Below are 14,930 nucleotides of genomic sequence, written 5' to 3' on the forward strand. Positions count from 1 at the left end.
ACCAGACGGACTGGATGCAAGCGCTCGGGATTCGACTCGACTGGGTGGAACCTGGACGCTGACAGATGCTTGGTCGTAGACTCGTAAGGTAAGTTATAGGGGCCCCGCTGCGGCGGCTATTTTGACCAGGTGAGAGGCCAGACTGACTGGAGCGAGCAGGAAGATGGCCGGCCAGCTTGCTGAAGCTCTCCGAAGCTGTCATCTCCCTCTCATTCCCCCATATCTCGTCGCATTCTCGTCCTCAACACTGCCTACCCAACTACATCTTCATCATCTTGTCGCAGAACCGTCCAAGCTCTCGAGTCTCAGGGATTTCATTGAGAGCTTGCACGTCCCACTCGGCCAATCCCGTTTCTTGGCATTGTGCGGGGATCCATCAGCCGGCAACCGCAAGCTGGTCCAACACCGACATCTCGAAGAATCTCCAAACCCTCACCTTGGATTCCCTCAGGCTACAATATCGATCCGAGTCTTAGATCGCATCAGTCTGGCATGGCTTCCCAACAAAATTATCCGCGTGAGTTTCATTATGCCAAAGCAGGTTGTCCATACTGACTCGACGCAGCTCCTCCGGGATCTGGCAACTCTCAATGTATGTGCGCCGCGCGACAGGCGATACCTTGACCTCACCTTTACGATCGAGTCTAACATCCGGTAGCCTATCCTCCACCTCCCCAGCAACAACAGCAGCAGCAGCACAGGCAATATGCCGCTCCTCCAGGTCCCGGTCCCATGTCTCCTGCGAATCGGACTGAATTCTATCCGCCGCCGCCGGCGCAAGCATCGCCTGGCCAGCAACAACACGCCAATTACCCACCTCCGCCTGGGAGCAACTCGTCTCCCGGCCCAAGCTACCCACCCCCCCCGTCCATTCAACAGCAATCTACTCCGAGCCAAGGGGCTGCGCATTATCCGCCACCTCCGCAGTCGCATCCCCAAGCATCGCCCGCGCCCTCGCAAGGAGGCTACTACCCACCCCCTCCTCAACACACACCTTCGCCGTCGCTGCGACACTCTGGGCAAGCGCAGTATCCATCACCGCCCGGTCAGTCACCCGCCCACACGCAAACTCCCCAGAGGCAACACAGGATATCACAGTCAAGCATCCCCCAGCGCCCCGCCTCGACCACCGACAGCCTACAGCAACGGACACAACCGCTGCAACAATCGCTGTCCCAAACCGACGCACTGCCTACGTATCCCACAAGCGATTCTGGCTATCCCCAGGAGAAGCAAGGTCATGAGCAAGAGCAGCTTGGAATCCCAGGCGGACCCGCGCAAGCTCCTGTGGCGGCCGTCCAACAAACGCCCCTCAATACAAGCCAGCCGAGTAATCTGGTAGCTGGGGCCCCACCAGCTGAGCATTTCGTCGGCGCAGCAGCAACCTCCGATGACGTGGGCACCTTCAACGGTGGCAGCTATCGCATCAGTCACCGCGACTGCAACACGATACTCACAGTGCAGCTCGCCATGGGCTGCCCCCTCGAAGCCAAGCCCGGCGTCATGATTGCCATGACGCCTACAATCACAAACAAGGGCGCCGTCAAGTTCAGCTTGAAGAAGATGGTTGCCGGATCAGACATTGGAACTTCCACCTTTATCGGACCTGGTGAGCTGCTCCTGGCGCCAGGCATGCTGGGTGACATTACAAGTGTGCGACTCACTGGAACGGAGCATTGGTCCGTGGCCCAAGACGCCTATCTTGCCTCGACGCAGGGTATTATCAAAGACTACAAGCGGCAAGGTCTCAGCAAAGCAATGTTTGGCGGCGAGGGGCTATGGGTGCACAAGATTAGCGGTAAAGGGTTGCTTTGGCTCACCAGTTTCGGTGCCATTATCCGCAAGGATGTGAGTCGTGGCAATGTCTCCTTATGGTGAAGATGCTAACTGATCCAGATGGCGGAGAACGAAAAGTACATTGTGGACAATGGCCATCTCATTGCGTGGAACTGCAAGTACGTGATGGAACGTGTCACCTCTGGGGGCATCATCGCCGGCTTTGCCGCTGGAGAGGGCTTGGTGTGTAAATTCACCGGGCCTGGCACCGTGTTCATCCAGACGAGAAACCCTGTGAGTGACGCCCAAGGCACGTTAGGATATTTCTAACTCTTTTCCAGAAAGCATTCACCGCATACATGTCAGGTCAAACATACCAGGCCTAGCTGGCCCAGGAAGGATAGCAGAGCACAATTTTGTATATCAGCGGGTTAGTCTTTTGTTCCAGGGCCAATACACTTCGTCGGTCCTTTGTATTGACCTTCCACCCTCACTGCCCTCATGACATTTTCCATGTTCTCATAGAACCCAGCCTACCTTACCTGAGTATTTGTCGCATCATCAAGTCTTCTGATCCCGGCTCTTTCCATCCGAGTCCACGCAAGGTGCCATCTCATGTTATCAGACGAACGCAGTCACGAGGGGCAGCAGCGACGACTGGACTGGACACGGAGGTTTCTTTCAACTGATGACTGGAGACGCCAGTGGCAAGAGCAGCCTCGTTCTGGCAGTCCAGTATCGCTCAGCGCCTACTTCGCGCTGAAGGGTCTAGCCTCGAACCAAGGAACGGCACTACTTGATGACCGATCGACTGGGGGTAGGAGCGGTGCTGGCTTGGGGTCAGGGTGTTTGTAAACAATCATGCTATTGCGCGGGCCCACGACGCGAGCTTCTATCGCGCCTCAACTCTTGTCACTGTTTGTTCCCGCCCCCCCAACAACACTCAGTTTGCAGCGAGCCCCGACACTGCGTTTTTGGAACTTCACCGCGCTTCCATTTAGGCACACCGTTGATGCACAGCATTAAGGCATAGACAGAAAGCGTTGTCTCCCCCAGCGACTTGTTTCACCAGCACGACCACAACCAGCTTGCTACCACGCCGTGCTAGCAATCCGCCTCGAGAAAGGTCCAGAGATTCCTACCCAAAGCTCACCTCAACGCAAGATACTTTTCTCGTGCTCACGTACCAAAGTGCACCAAGGATTATATAGTCTGGGTTCTCACCTCGACTCGCGATTCACCTCACGCAGCGTTCCTTACGTCACAGCCTGTGCAAGCGGCTGCAAAGCAAACACGTTTATTCCCATTTGCATATGCGGCAATCACAAGCTCAAAGTGGGTTCCCGCCCACCTAATTACAGCATTTCTAACTTTGTCGCAGTGACCGGAGCACTGGTGAACGGCTCGCCTCCACGATCTCGCCGGGAGACTTTGGGCGCCGTCGATCAGAATGCGCAAGCTCTTCCGAATCCACAAGATGATGGCCAATCTGATGGACCAAACATCATCTCAAAGTACAGGATGGCCATGCGCAACCCTGACTGGCGTCGAAAGGGGGGTGGAAGTGCTGTGAACAACTCCGAATCAGCAAATACCGACCCTCTCAGCATCGTAACGGCACCTGAGCGTCAAAAGCCTGAATACACCGAGCATGGGCAGCACAGGCAGGCACATAAGTCTCCGAGTAGACCTGAGCATTGTGATATGCCGTCGTCTCCATTCTTCGTCGCCGTCCGGCAACCGTCTTCCTCAGAAGTCAAGTCGACCTGCGACACTACGCGCTCGCCTCGATACACTAGCTGGCAGGGAGAAGGCGACATTCAAGACGACGAGGCTCGATTCTTGTGCGAGCTTATGAGCCACAAGGCCCTGCCGAGTCCTGCCGCGCGACCTTTGAGCCTCATGGAGGTGCGTCGCCCAGAGAAGGCCGACTCTGAAAACGATCACTCGCACATTGTCGAGCTCAAACCAGCGCCCTTGGACTCCTACAAGCGACTTTGGCATCGGCAAGAAGTGTCATCTGATGCTCAAAGCGAACAGTTTCATGCAGCGCTTCAAGCTGTGGATACAACTCCGTACCGGATGAGGCCTGCGAAGCGCCCTGCTATCATCCACAACGTCACCTTCACCGACCCAGCTTCTGAGAAGCACGCCTCTGTGTATTCTAATGTCAACTCAAGAAGCTGTGAGGGGACAGAGTCGAGCTTTGGCGGATGGGGTCAGTTATCTTCAGACCCTCCCACATTGCCTAGCTACGCCCATCAGTCCCCAGCCATGGCACGAAGAGGAAATGATTCCACTCACGACTCAGGCTGGGGCAGTGTACACTACTCTGAAACGATGCATCGCCACACAGTCAGAGACGACAGATATGCAAGGATGCTCGAGAAGCTACACAGCAAAGGTCCCAAGCAGCACACACCAGCCTATGCTCAGCCTCATGATGCACGCATGACCAACTCTGATGACTCCGGGTATGTCTCCATGCGCCAAGGAGATAACCATGGACTATCTTTGTCGGCCGAGTCAACGGGACTGACTACTAAAGAGAGTGAGAATCTCAACCCCAAGGCGCGAGAGTTCCTTTCTTTTTCACTTAAGAAGGAACAGCAGCAGAGAAAGGAACAAGAGGAAAGTTTGAGGAGCTTCCGACGCATGCCAATTAAGGAATTGTTCGTCAAAGACAGTCAGAATCGGGAGGCGTCAGCAGACAAGGCGCCGGATCCGGTGAGCTTCATTGACCCAGGCGCTGCGCTGGCCGGACAGCATCCTTATAGTTCCTCACTACCAATGATGGCAATGACTGCTGCCAATGGTCTTTACAGCAACATTGGCAGCCCAGGCTCTGCGTTCAATGCGACGCCGTTTCAGTTTCCAAACTACAACGCTACATGGGCTCCTGGCCAGATGCCGTACAACTTCGCAGCGCCGAACCCGTTCAATAGAATGAATTGGTTGGCAGGACTCTCGAGCCCACTGATGAGTACAGTTCAGCCCGGCCCGCCGACAGACTGTACAGCTCCAGCATTGCACACCATGAACCCAGCGGCACCTGCATTTTCCAACCCGGCTCCCGTTCCCAAGCCTCGTCGGCCTGATCCGAGTGATCAGCAGGCGTACGAAGCATACATTGAATGGCGCAAGGCCAATGAGCCTGGGTATGCTGCACAGTGTAAACTCAGGCAACAGCGCCGCAGCCAGCGCAACGTGACCAAGGTGAGGATCACACGCCCGCCTGAAGCTGTACCTGCCGGGAAGACTTCACCCACTGTCTTCAAGGATGAGCCTGCAACTGTGGTTCCCGAGGCCACTACTGTGTAGCTCTTGAATTTTTTAGCGTCATGACGACCCTTTTTCCGACACTCTTTGAAAGCGACTATGCTTCCGTGGATACCGATGTTACAGGCAAACAGTTGCTGTTTGCTTCGAGGCTCCGATAGCCGACAAGAGAAAGGTACCATGCTTTGAATTATTGTATGATGGGTTTTTCTATTGCGCATTGTCGAGTTGCCCATTCTTTTTATCATTGTACTTCAGAAGTTGGTTCGTTGAGGCGGACTAGCGCTGTTGGACAGCCCTCTATCTGTCGAACTGATAACGAGAACCATGTTTGCTCGAACGGCATAGGGGGCATATGTATTACCCATGGAATGCCCTCATTCAGGGAAAGCCGCAAGCTAGAGTATGGTTTGCTAAATCAGTGTTAAGTCGCATGCAACTCCTGCTGTGTGAGTGATTGTATCTGGTCGAGTGCACAGCTTCAAGCACCACGCTGAACAAATGTTCAACAATGTGTGGTCAGCATTACGCCACCCTGCAAAGGGTAGGCAGTTTCACACATAAGTATTCATGGCTGCAGGTGGTCGAGGTGGAGGTTCTGCGTGAACGCAGGATTGGACGCGATGTAGCACTAGTGAATCGGACCATGCCTTGAATGCCGCTGAAGCGCGATATTCTTCGGCACAGATACTCCGAGACTACAGTCCCTTCGTTGGATATCACTGGATTGGCCGAGGAACGTTGGAGTGCGGAGATGTGAGGCTGAAGATCGCTCTCAGCTGAGGACATGGCTGCGTTGTTTTGAAACAGACTAATGTAGGTTTCAGAGATAGGCACAGACTAGATTTCTGTTGAATGTCCTTTCAATGTGCATGTATGCAACCCTTTCTGTCGTCCAGCAACGCCTTCCAAAAGATCACATCCGCATGTTCCACCATGATCACACCTCGATGACTAGGCCGGCTCTCCCTCGGCATCCTCCTCGCCGCTGCTCGAGCTGGGACTATAGCGGGCCGCCTCATCGCAGTCCTGCAGAGGATTGTTCAATGCCCAGCCCCCCGGTACTCTCCTGACGACGTCAACGTCCGGTCTCTCGGCCCATTCGCTAAGACAGGCGTCGTGGGAACCACCAAACCTGACTTCGGGCTCCAACCCCTCCTTGGCCGCCCAGAGATGTCGGGCGGCATGCTCCATCCTCTCGTCCCAGGCCTTATCGCCGCAAAAGACGTGATGGCAGTTCTCGGCTGGACAGACCATCCACCGAGGGAGTTGGCAGCGCGTACGCACAGCTCGTTGCTGCAGACCCTCCATCTCGGCCTGAGCCTGGCGGTCGTTGCTGTCCCCTGACAAGTGCATCCGACGGACGTGCTGCATGTGTAGATCTTTGCGTCGGAAAATTCGACCGTGAGCAGGAAGGGCTTTGGCGCGACAATTGGATGAAGATTGTGTGGCGGCGGCGCATTGCATGTAGTCGCAGTGGTAGTACTCGAGACAAATGTGCTGCTTCAGCACGTGGCGTTTCCACTCATTTTTCTTTGCAAATGTCCTGGTGCACCCAGCGTAGTGGAAGACGCAGATGAACGGCCGTATGTGTGTGTCCATGTGTTTGGCAAAGGCGGATTGCTCTCGGTACGTGACCTCGCAATGGGGGCACTTTAAATCGAGTGGAGGTGCAGGAGACGTCGATAAAGGCTCTGTGATACGATTCTCGGGCTCTTTTGGTTGATTTGTTGATTGTGCGTCGTGGCGTGCACGTTTGGATCTGGAATTCCTGGACGTGTTCTCCTGCGTAGAGGTTGACATCGGTTTACGCTTCGCTCGCGGGCTGGTTGCAGTATCATCTGGCTGCGAATACTGAGCGAGGTGTTGATCCGATGGATGTGGTCGAGGGGAAAGTACCCGAGGCGACCCCGTGTCAGAGTTTGAGGATGTGCTCATCACGGGCAGTGGGTTGAAGTAGTCGCAGTTCTGCCCATAGGGCATGAAAATGCCAGCCAGTGCCTCCGCGTTCTCTGTATGGCTCTGCGGGAACGCCCAGGCAACAGAGTGGACTGAAGAGCAAAAGCCGCCAGGCAGAGCCAGCGCGCTCAAACTACCAGAGCCAGCGTTGAGCACCAGATCGTGGCTGATGGCAGAACTCGACATGAATGGTGTATCACCGGGTGTCATTGCCAGTGACGGATCTGTTTCGAACGAGATGTATGGTTCCATGCTACCGCGAGTCAAGGATGATGCAGGTGGTGAGACATTGAAGTTCCCGTCAAAACAGCGTTGAGTGGGTTGACTTGGACGGATATGCTGGGTGCCGTGCATCCAGAGATCATCGGTACGATACTGTCCCCTATGACCCTGTTCGCGGTTGTCGGTGTCGACAAGAGTATCACGACTGTGGCCACCAACCACGCGAGATTGTGTGTCACCGGCGTGAGAAGAGAGGAAGTGTTGCTGTGTGGGCGTCCCGTGATAGCCCATGTTACAAACTTTGCAAACCGTTGGCTGCAATGTTTGGAGGAGCGTTCTTTGTGCTGTGAATAGGTTTACTCCTGATGGAGATGACCTCGCTTGTCATGTAGCTGGACAACACAGATCCTGGGGAGACGCAGGATAGATAAATGAGCGGGATCAACCAGAGTTGAAGAAGGGCACGTAGGACCAGTTTGTCAACCAAAGACTCAGAGTGTCAATGGTTGGTGGGCTCGAAAGTCGAAGGTGCATACCTTACTATAGTAAGAGCCATTGGATGAACAAGGAGAAATCTGGACTCTGGGAGCACATCTCTTTCCGCGCTTCAGGGGCGAGCAACGCTAACGCTGGGACCACCTTTTCTCTTGCTCACTCGGAGACCCAAGAGTCCGCAGAGCCTCAAATCGAGTCGTCAGTCGTGAGGTCGCATGGACAGATGCGGTGATGACCGCTGGTCAGACAAGGATGATTCAAACTTGGCCATGCCATCGGTATCTGTACATGCTGCGGCTGGCCCCTGGGGCGAGCCAGGGTTATAAGTTAGCCCCCGGTGCCGCTTGTGAAAGTGTAGGTACAAGCACCTGCACAGGTTGCTAAATAAACACTTGACGCTGCTGGGGCAGGCGAGTAGGAGGAGAAGGAGGAGAAGCGAGAAGATCTGCCAAATCCAATCACCCAGGCTGGGGGGAACCGACTGGGCCCAGCGCGCCTGATTCGCCATCAGCAGGACCAGCCATGCAAGGCGGATCTCATGTGCAGAAGAAGGCAGTTGCAGATTGTGCTGTTGGTTCTGACTGATGCTCACGTTCACCGGTCGCTCGGTAACGCAAGCCATGCCGGATGAGGGAATCTGCACGGGCGAGGCACCCGGGGCCCAAGTTAGCCAGGGCCACCTGGTCCAGCGATCATGTCGTCGTACTACCAGGCTGCCGCTGTCAACGTTGACTGAAGATGCGTATGCAAGGACTATCAGTCCCGGATCATGAAAATGAAAGGCTTAGTTAGATAGCATGGTGTCTCATCCCGACGACGAATAGGACTTGAAATGAGACAGGGGTAAGCCCTGTAGGAGCAAGAGGGTGGGCGCACAGTCCCCAATGGCACCCATGAGCCATCCATGTCGGCGGCCTGTGGGTCATGGGTTGGTTGAGACAAGACGCAACAGACTAATATCATTGACATATTCATTACCCTACGAATGGGTCCAGCTTGGTGACAGTCCGACAGATGACCTGGTCACGGCACATTGGTCTAACCGATACTAGTGATGCAAGAAGATCCGCGATGATGCGTCACAGGATACCGAACTTGCTATCTCCCAAAGTTCCAATACCATGCTTTCCTGGCAGGTTGGCACGGCCCGAATATTGCATTGAGGGTCTGCGCAATGTACTTTACGGCGAGATGGCGACCAAAAACAACAACAAACAATGGGGCCATCCAGCAAGTCCAGTCGACTCGTCATCGTCAGGGCCTATTCGTCCGTATATGACAGTCTACCTGGTATTATTAATGTGTACGTACGAGGTATGGTAATAGTGGGCACTCAGAGTGACAGGTCATGATTGCCAAGCCGTGCAAAGTTGCAAGCCACTGAGCCAGCACCAAACTTCCCAGGACTGCATCACCAGTCTGGTTTAGCGCTGGCTCCGGAAGCTTTTGACAATCCGTCCGGCCCTAGACGCCCTTTCAAAATAGGAAATAGATGAATGATCTCCAATCTTGGCTCTCCTTCATTGGAAGACCTGTTGCTATCAGGGATGTGTGGCAAGTGGTGCCTTAGCCTTGGGAAAGCGCGGGCCGAACCTACCTGATGTACCTCTGGCAGGCACCGGACTGTGGACTGTGCGTACCATACCTACCTTACCTACTAGCAATAATCAGTGCTTGCCTGGCCACAGTGGCTCCGTGTCCTTCCCCGTAAAGTGCTGCGGCGCAAGCTGCAACCATTTCACGTTCGCATGTGCGGAGACGAGACTTCTCTCGGCGCGCGCTGACGCCTGAGTCTGCGAGTCTGCGAGTCTGCGTACTCGAAAGCCACAACGCTGCGGCAAAAGGTTGGAAAGACGAGATGAACGCGCCCTTGCGCATTCTGGGTGTCGATCACTCGCTCGCCGGGCACAGCTTGAGTTGTTGCTTGCTAGTCGACGTTGAACAGGGCAGGGGTCTGTCACGACGCAAGTAATTGCGATCTGTCACATCACCAGTTCCCACACCATGGGTTGGAGAATATGGAGATGAAACTACAGAATTGGCAAAGGTGGCAGTGCTCCGCATGGGCTTCGATCCTCGTTCGGTTAGCCACTATTACCTAGCACATGCACTCGACCTATACCTCGTCGACTCTTATCCTACCATCCAGCTCTGCTCGCGGCAGCCGATCGTGCTAGATCAGCCTTATGCTGCGGCACTTGCTTCTGCCTGTGAGAATCTGCATCTGCAGTGAGCAATCACCAGCGCTGAAGCCACGCCACAAACACACACACAAGCGCCTGGAAGGCTGGAGGGATCGAGGATATGTCCTATCTCACATGTAGGGTCTCCGGCAACGTACATGTTCCCGGTCAAATGCATGTTGCGTGTCAGTCTCACCACGCTGGCGCTGTTGGCAGCGTACCTTCAGGGTCTTACTTGGCATGTCTGCTCGAATCCAATCACCCGTCATCATTCATGGACCGCCCGAGTTGCTTGTGTACTTATTCTTGCTAACTACCCAACCAGGGCAAAAGCCGCAGAACCCCCATCCTCCTGTGTTATGGCTCAGGGAACACAACAGGCGCCATAAACGCACTGATACCCAACACCTGTGCAAAGAATCGCTTTTTTTTTCTTTCATTTGAGAATCTTCCATCGGCTGCGGACAATTCTGGCCCACCCGCGGCGCTAATGCACCTCCCAACGTCGACGGGCATAGGTGGGTGTGTTGTGTTGGCTGTTGGCTGTTGGTCTGCCGCATCCGTCGCATCGTAACGGGCGCTGCACTGGGTCCCATCTCGTGCAGACTACACGCTGGGTCAGTGCCCGGTACAGGTCAACAAGTCGCATGATTCATCAACCGCAGCTGCTTGTGCTGCGGTGAAGTTGGGTGAGCCTCTGTTTCGACACACTGTGAAGAGCCACTCGGCAGCGTCTGGCTGGTGATCTGATGGCTGGCCCCGTCACCCCGTGTGCCGAACACTGGACCTTGTCGACAATCCTGCAACTTGTTGCAAATCCGGCTTAGGACGATAGCTCACCGGGATGAGAACGGCGCCCAGCCCCGCGGAGGCAATACAGACTCGGTTGTTGTCAGTCACAACTCACAACGACAGGGCCCGCACCAGCCTACTTGTACGCTGACCGGATTCCTGGAACGCAAGCCGTGGCAGGGGTGGGCGGTCACTAAGTTAATACTGTGGGTGATGCAAGCAGTAATCAGGCATAACATCGCTCGCTAAACACTCTCATCACTCACGTCCACCGTACCACCCACGCCTCCTTGCTTTGTGATGCGCCTCGAGCGGGCGGGCTTGGCCTGATTGGGATGCGTGCAGCTTTGGATATCCGGTTGTTGGAGACTTGTTGGGGCCATCAGCCACCCCTGAGTCCCTGACGAGAAGAACCGTTCTGCCTCTGTGGACTTGTAAGGCGCTGGGCCCCCTGGTGACTGGATGTTGCAACGCAGCGGCATGGCCGAACCAACAAAGCGGGGACTGGAGCCGACTGCTGCTGCCCTTATGATATTAGGACAGGGCCACCTGGCCCATGCGAACCAGGTGCTTGGGCCGCAAAGCACAAACGAGAATCGATATCACAGCTCGAGTATCACAGGTTCCAGAGTGAAGTCCCTCCAGTCGTGGCAAGAGAAAACTCTTGTTGGTCACGAGCCACAAATGTGTAGGGTGCATCGTCTTGCTGCTTTCGCCACGTGGAAAGACACAGCCGCCTAGCCCAGGGTAATATGGCATCATTATTCATATTCTCGTTATTCGTAGCATCATGTCCGCCTGTTGTTGTTGCGCTGCTTCGCCGGCCTCGAGCACTCTGGCGCATCCACGTCGTTCCTCTTCCGCTTGAATCCAACGTCAAGGACGTAGTCATAGCAATCTTCCATCTGCTTCCATTCCTCAATAATTTTCAGCTCGTAGCTGTCCCGTCCCATGAAGTGGTTATCAATGTGATCGGCCCGCTCCACGTCCGACTTCTTCCCCGGCGCGACCGTCAACAACTTTCCACAAAAGCCGCACCAGAAAGACGGCTTGCCGTGAAGCCCGGTGCGGTTGTTGGCCAGTTTCGCCTCGACAGACGCCTCTTCTAAGTCCTTGTGCGTGGCGTGGAGATGCGTCTCGAACGCTTCGCGGTGGGTGAAGACCTTGTGGCAGCCGAGGTCGCAGTGCCAAAGCTCCTTGATCTCATGCTGGGTGCCTTCGTGCCGCTTCCAGTCATTCTTGCTCCCGAACCGCTTGGAACAAACGGTACAGGCATAAGGCCGGTCGTGACGCTTCATGTGTTTCCTGACCAGGCCAATCAGTATTTGGGGGGAGACGTCCGGACGGAGGTTGAGCCCTTACATCAGCTCGCAAGGTCTCTTGAACTTCTTGGGGCATTCATCGCATTTGTGTTTTATGCCATGGGTCCCGGTCAGGGAGCCTCTCCCTGTGTTATCACCGGAGGTAGCAGCGAGGGCTTTGCGAAGCACACTCTTCGGCCATCTGCTTAGCATCTCGATTTTTTGTTCGTCGCTCCACTCATCGCTATCCAAGGAAATCTCCGTGTCCTGCTTCAATTGCTGCCCTACTGGGGAGATTTGCGGTTCTTCCGTGTCAAGTTCAAAGGAAGGGGCTGACTCATGCTCCCATTGTCTTTCGAGTGAGTCAAAAGCCTTGTCAGCCATGGACGGCTCGGGATTCGAGGACTCGGTGGTTAGGATAATCTTCGAGGGATCAGTGAATTGTGCCCCTGCATGGGATCTTGCCAAGGCGTCGTCACTGAGCCCATCGACCGAATCTCGATCATGCTCCCAATGCGAACTGTCTATTTGACCGGTATGGGAAGTGGTCTGATCTGGGCTCCTGGTTAAATTGTCAGCTACGCCTCCTCGACTCACGCGAATGCACATACTGTAACAGGAAATTTGATAAACCTTGGCCAGGCTTCACTTCCAACCTGTGTATACGCCACAGATGTTGTCGGAAATTGTCAGACCGGCCCCAGGGTTTTCCCTTCTCTGAGCATTGACCAATGTTGCACTGGTACGTTTTTCCCAAGTCATACCGGCGGTGGACAGTTACGAGGTGGCGGTTCAAGTCATTGACCGACGCAAATCCCTTGTCTCCTCTTTTGCAGCCGGGCACCTCGCATTTATGTGGTAGTCTGTGGCGATCCTCATGTTTTCTGGTCTGGTCAGTCGCGACACACTGTAGCACGAATGGGCGCGGCTTACTTCAGTTCCGACTTGGTCTTGACTGCTTTGTTGCATGAGTGACACCAGAACTCGGTGTCACCCATGGAACTAAAAGTCTGATCCTGCTTTCGCGACTCATGCGGTTGGTGCTGTTGTATCTGCGGCCAATGCTGGATCCGGTGCTGATACTGGGGTTGCTGTTGAGGCTGTTGCTGATACTGGAACTGGTCTTGGTGCTGGTACTGCTGATACTGCTGTGGTAGCGGAGAGTATGAGCACTGAGACTGGCCGACTTGGCCGTTTTGGTTCTGCATCAGATGGCGCTCAGATCCAGATCCGCCCAGGTGAAATCCCGCCAGCTGATCTCCCACCTCGTTGGAAAGGTTCAGGTATGGGGTGCGGTGCGGCGTCGCAAGCTCCATTGGTTCCGAGGATGATTGGATAACACTGCCATAGCCGGAGTCCACAGGGTCTGTATCACAGTCTGATGGCATACCATTGTGATGCCAGTCCGAGGTATTTGGGTGGAGGCCAAGGGAGTAGACAGGCTCCGACGGATTGAACCCAAGGGGTGGCAAGTTGTTGTGGAAAGGACGCTCATGACCCAGCCATTGTTGGACATCTGGACCAGGAATACTGTCCTCCAAGTCCCCGGTGGCAAAGGGCTCCGAGAGATTGAGCTGCATCGAGCAGTCCTCCATCTTGGCCACTTGATGGTGAGTTTCGGGCACTTGATGCCTACAAGCAAGAGAAGCAACCAGTGAGCGATTGGCCGAGTCTTTTGATAGGACGTGACCTATGACTTTCGAGCCGTGGCTAGGCCTTGGGCTCGTCTAGGAAGACCGTTCCAGGATAGATGTAGACCAGCCTTAGCGTCGTCAACACGCAGTGCTTGATCTGCCAGGTGCCACGGTCGAAGCTGGGGGTGGCGATGAAAGCCACTGTATGATTCGGCGAGAACACTTCTTGTTGGTAAGACCTGCCGCAAACTGTAAAGAATCTCTCTCATTCCTTTGATCTGAGCATGGGGAAGTGAATGGTGAAGAGTCAAGGTTCAGGGATGAGAGGGTTTCGACAGTGGCTCGGGGTCGGCGACATGGTACGAGCTGGTCCATGATGAGCCGCCTCACTTTCTGGGGCAAAATCAAATGCAGCTCAACACCTAACTTGAGGACAGTCACAGGTGATGTAGGTGCCCCATGGCGCCTATGGTGACTTGAGCTTCCTCGTTACCTCCAGTCCTGCCGCCCGCCCGCCTGCGGCCTGTCTAGGCTCCAGGGACCAGCGGTCCAGTAGCCAGCTGGCCCAACTCGGTAACCACTCGGTGGTTCGCATTCTATCCCACATTTCTATGGGTGACTCAGCAGATCCGCCAATCACAAGCTATAATCCATCGACATCTGACACCCTGCTGGGCTGAATGTCCGCTGCAAGGCATCCAGTCCCAATCCTCTTTCTCCCAACTCATCACCACATCGCCACTCTTTGTTTCCCTGATTGATAGGACGCTTGTGCAATATGCCCCAAAACTCAGGCGCGATGCATTCACCGCTTGCTGATTGCGCACCTGATGTTGTACACTGCATGCAAATGTGCGTGCCAAGTGTGACTGTTTTGCCCTCAAAACGCCAAGGTACTGTGGCCAAGGATTGAGCCGACGCGATGTGGCCGTCATGCTGGGTGCAGCAAGACGAGCGACGGTCAGGGTTCGCTCAAGACTATCGCTGAACGACTGCCTCTGAGGGGTCAGTTACAGAAAGGCGCGAGCCGCGGGCTGCTCAGCAAGGCACCTCCAATTCTCATAGCCTACAACGTTCGTCCTGATAACGGATCCTCTCCTTCACGATTCTGGTATCAAGACTTGCGGTCAAGCAATGTACAGAATGCGATCGCCTTCTCAGGTTGATCAGTCTCGTCCAATGACTCATGGCTGCCAGGCCGCTGTTGGCATGCTGCCACCTGCGCGTAGCTGCGGATGCCCGACGGCACACGTAGTTGGAGGGCTGGACACGCACACGCACACGCGCGC

General features: G+C 54.9%; 3 protein-coding genes across 3 annotated transcripts; 1 reads left to right on the forward strand and 2 right to left on the reverse strand.

Annotated features, from left to right (window-relative positions):
- Window positions 1–529: 529 nt before the first annotated feature.
- J7T54_003931 (uncharacterized protein) lies at window positions 530–5,097 on the forward strand (the record flags this gene model as incomplete). The annotated part of the gene is made up of 8 exons (XM_051506123.1): window positions 530–592; window positions 659–1,045; window positions 1,099–1,848; window positions 1,897–2,070; window positions 2,482–2,593; window positions 3,158–3,961; window positions 4,133–4,250; window positions 4,464–5,097. 8 exons carry the CDS (start codon window positions 530–532, stop codon window positions 5,095–5,097), a joined length of 3,042 nt encoding a protein of 1,013 aa, XP_051362522.1.
- A 912-nt stretch (window positions 5,098–6,009) lies between these two features.
- Window positions 6,010–7,224, reverse strand: J7T54_003932 (uncharacterized protein; the record flags this gene model as incomplete). Its single annotated transcript, XM_051506124.1, has 1 exon — window positions 6,010–7,224. One exon carries the CDS (start codon window positions 7,222–7,224, stop codon window positions 6,010–6,012), a length of 1,215 nt encoding a protein of 404 aa, XP_051362523.1.
- A 4,270-nt stretch (window positions 7,225–11,494) lies between these two features.
- On the reverse strand, window positions 11,495–13,602 carry J7T54_003933 (Zinc finger X-linked protein-like protein; the record flags this gene model as incomplete). The annotated part of the gene is made up of 3 exons (XM_051506125.1): window positions 11,495–12,011; window positions 12,069–12,569; window positions 12,941–13,602. The coding sequence occupies 3 exons, from the start codon at window positions 13,600–13,602 to the stop codon at window positions 11,495–11,497; spliced, it is 1,680 nt and encodes a 559-aa protein (XP_051362524.1).
- Window positions 13,603–14,930: the final 1,328 nt, after the last annotated feature.

The sequence above is a fragment of the Emericellopsis cladophorae genome (assembly GCF_022114955.1).
Source record: "Emericellopsis cladophorae strain MUM 19.33 chromosome Unknown NODE_19_length_326966_cov_119_582185, whole genome shotgun sequence".
NCBI lineage: Eukaryota > Fungi > Ascomycota > Sordariomycetes > Hypocreales > Bionectriaceae > Emericellopsis > Emericellopsis cladophorae.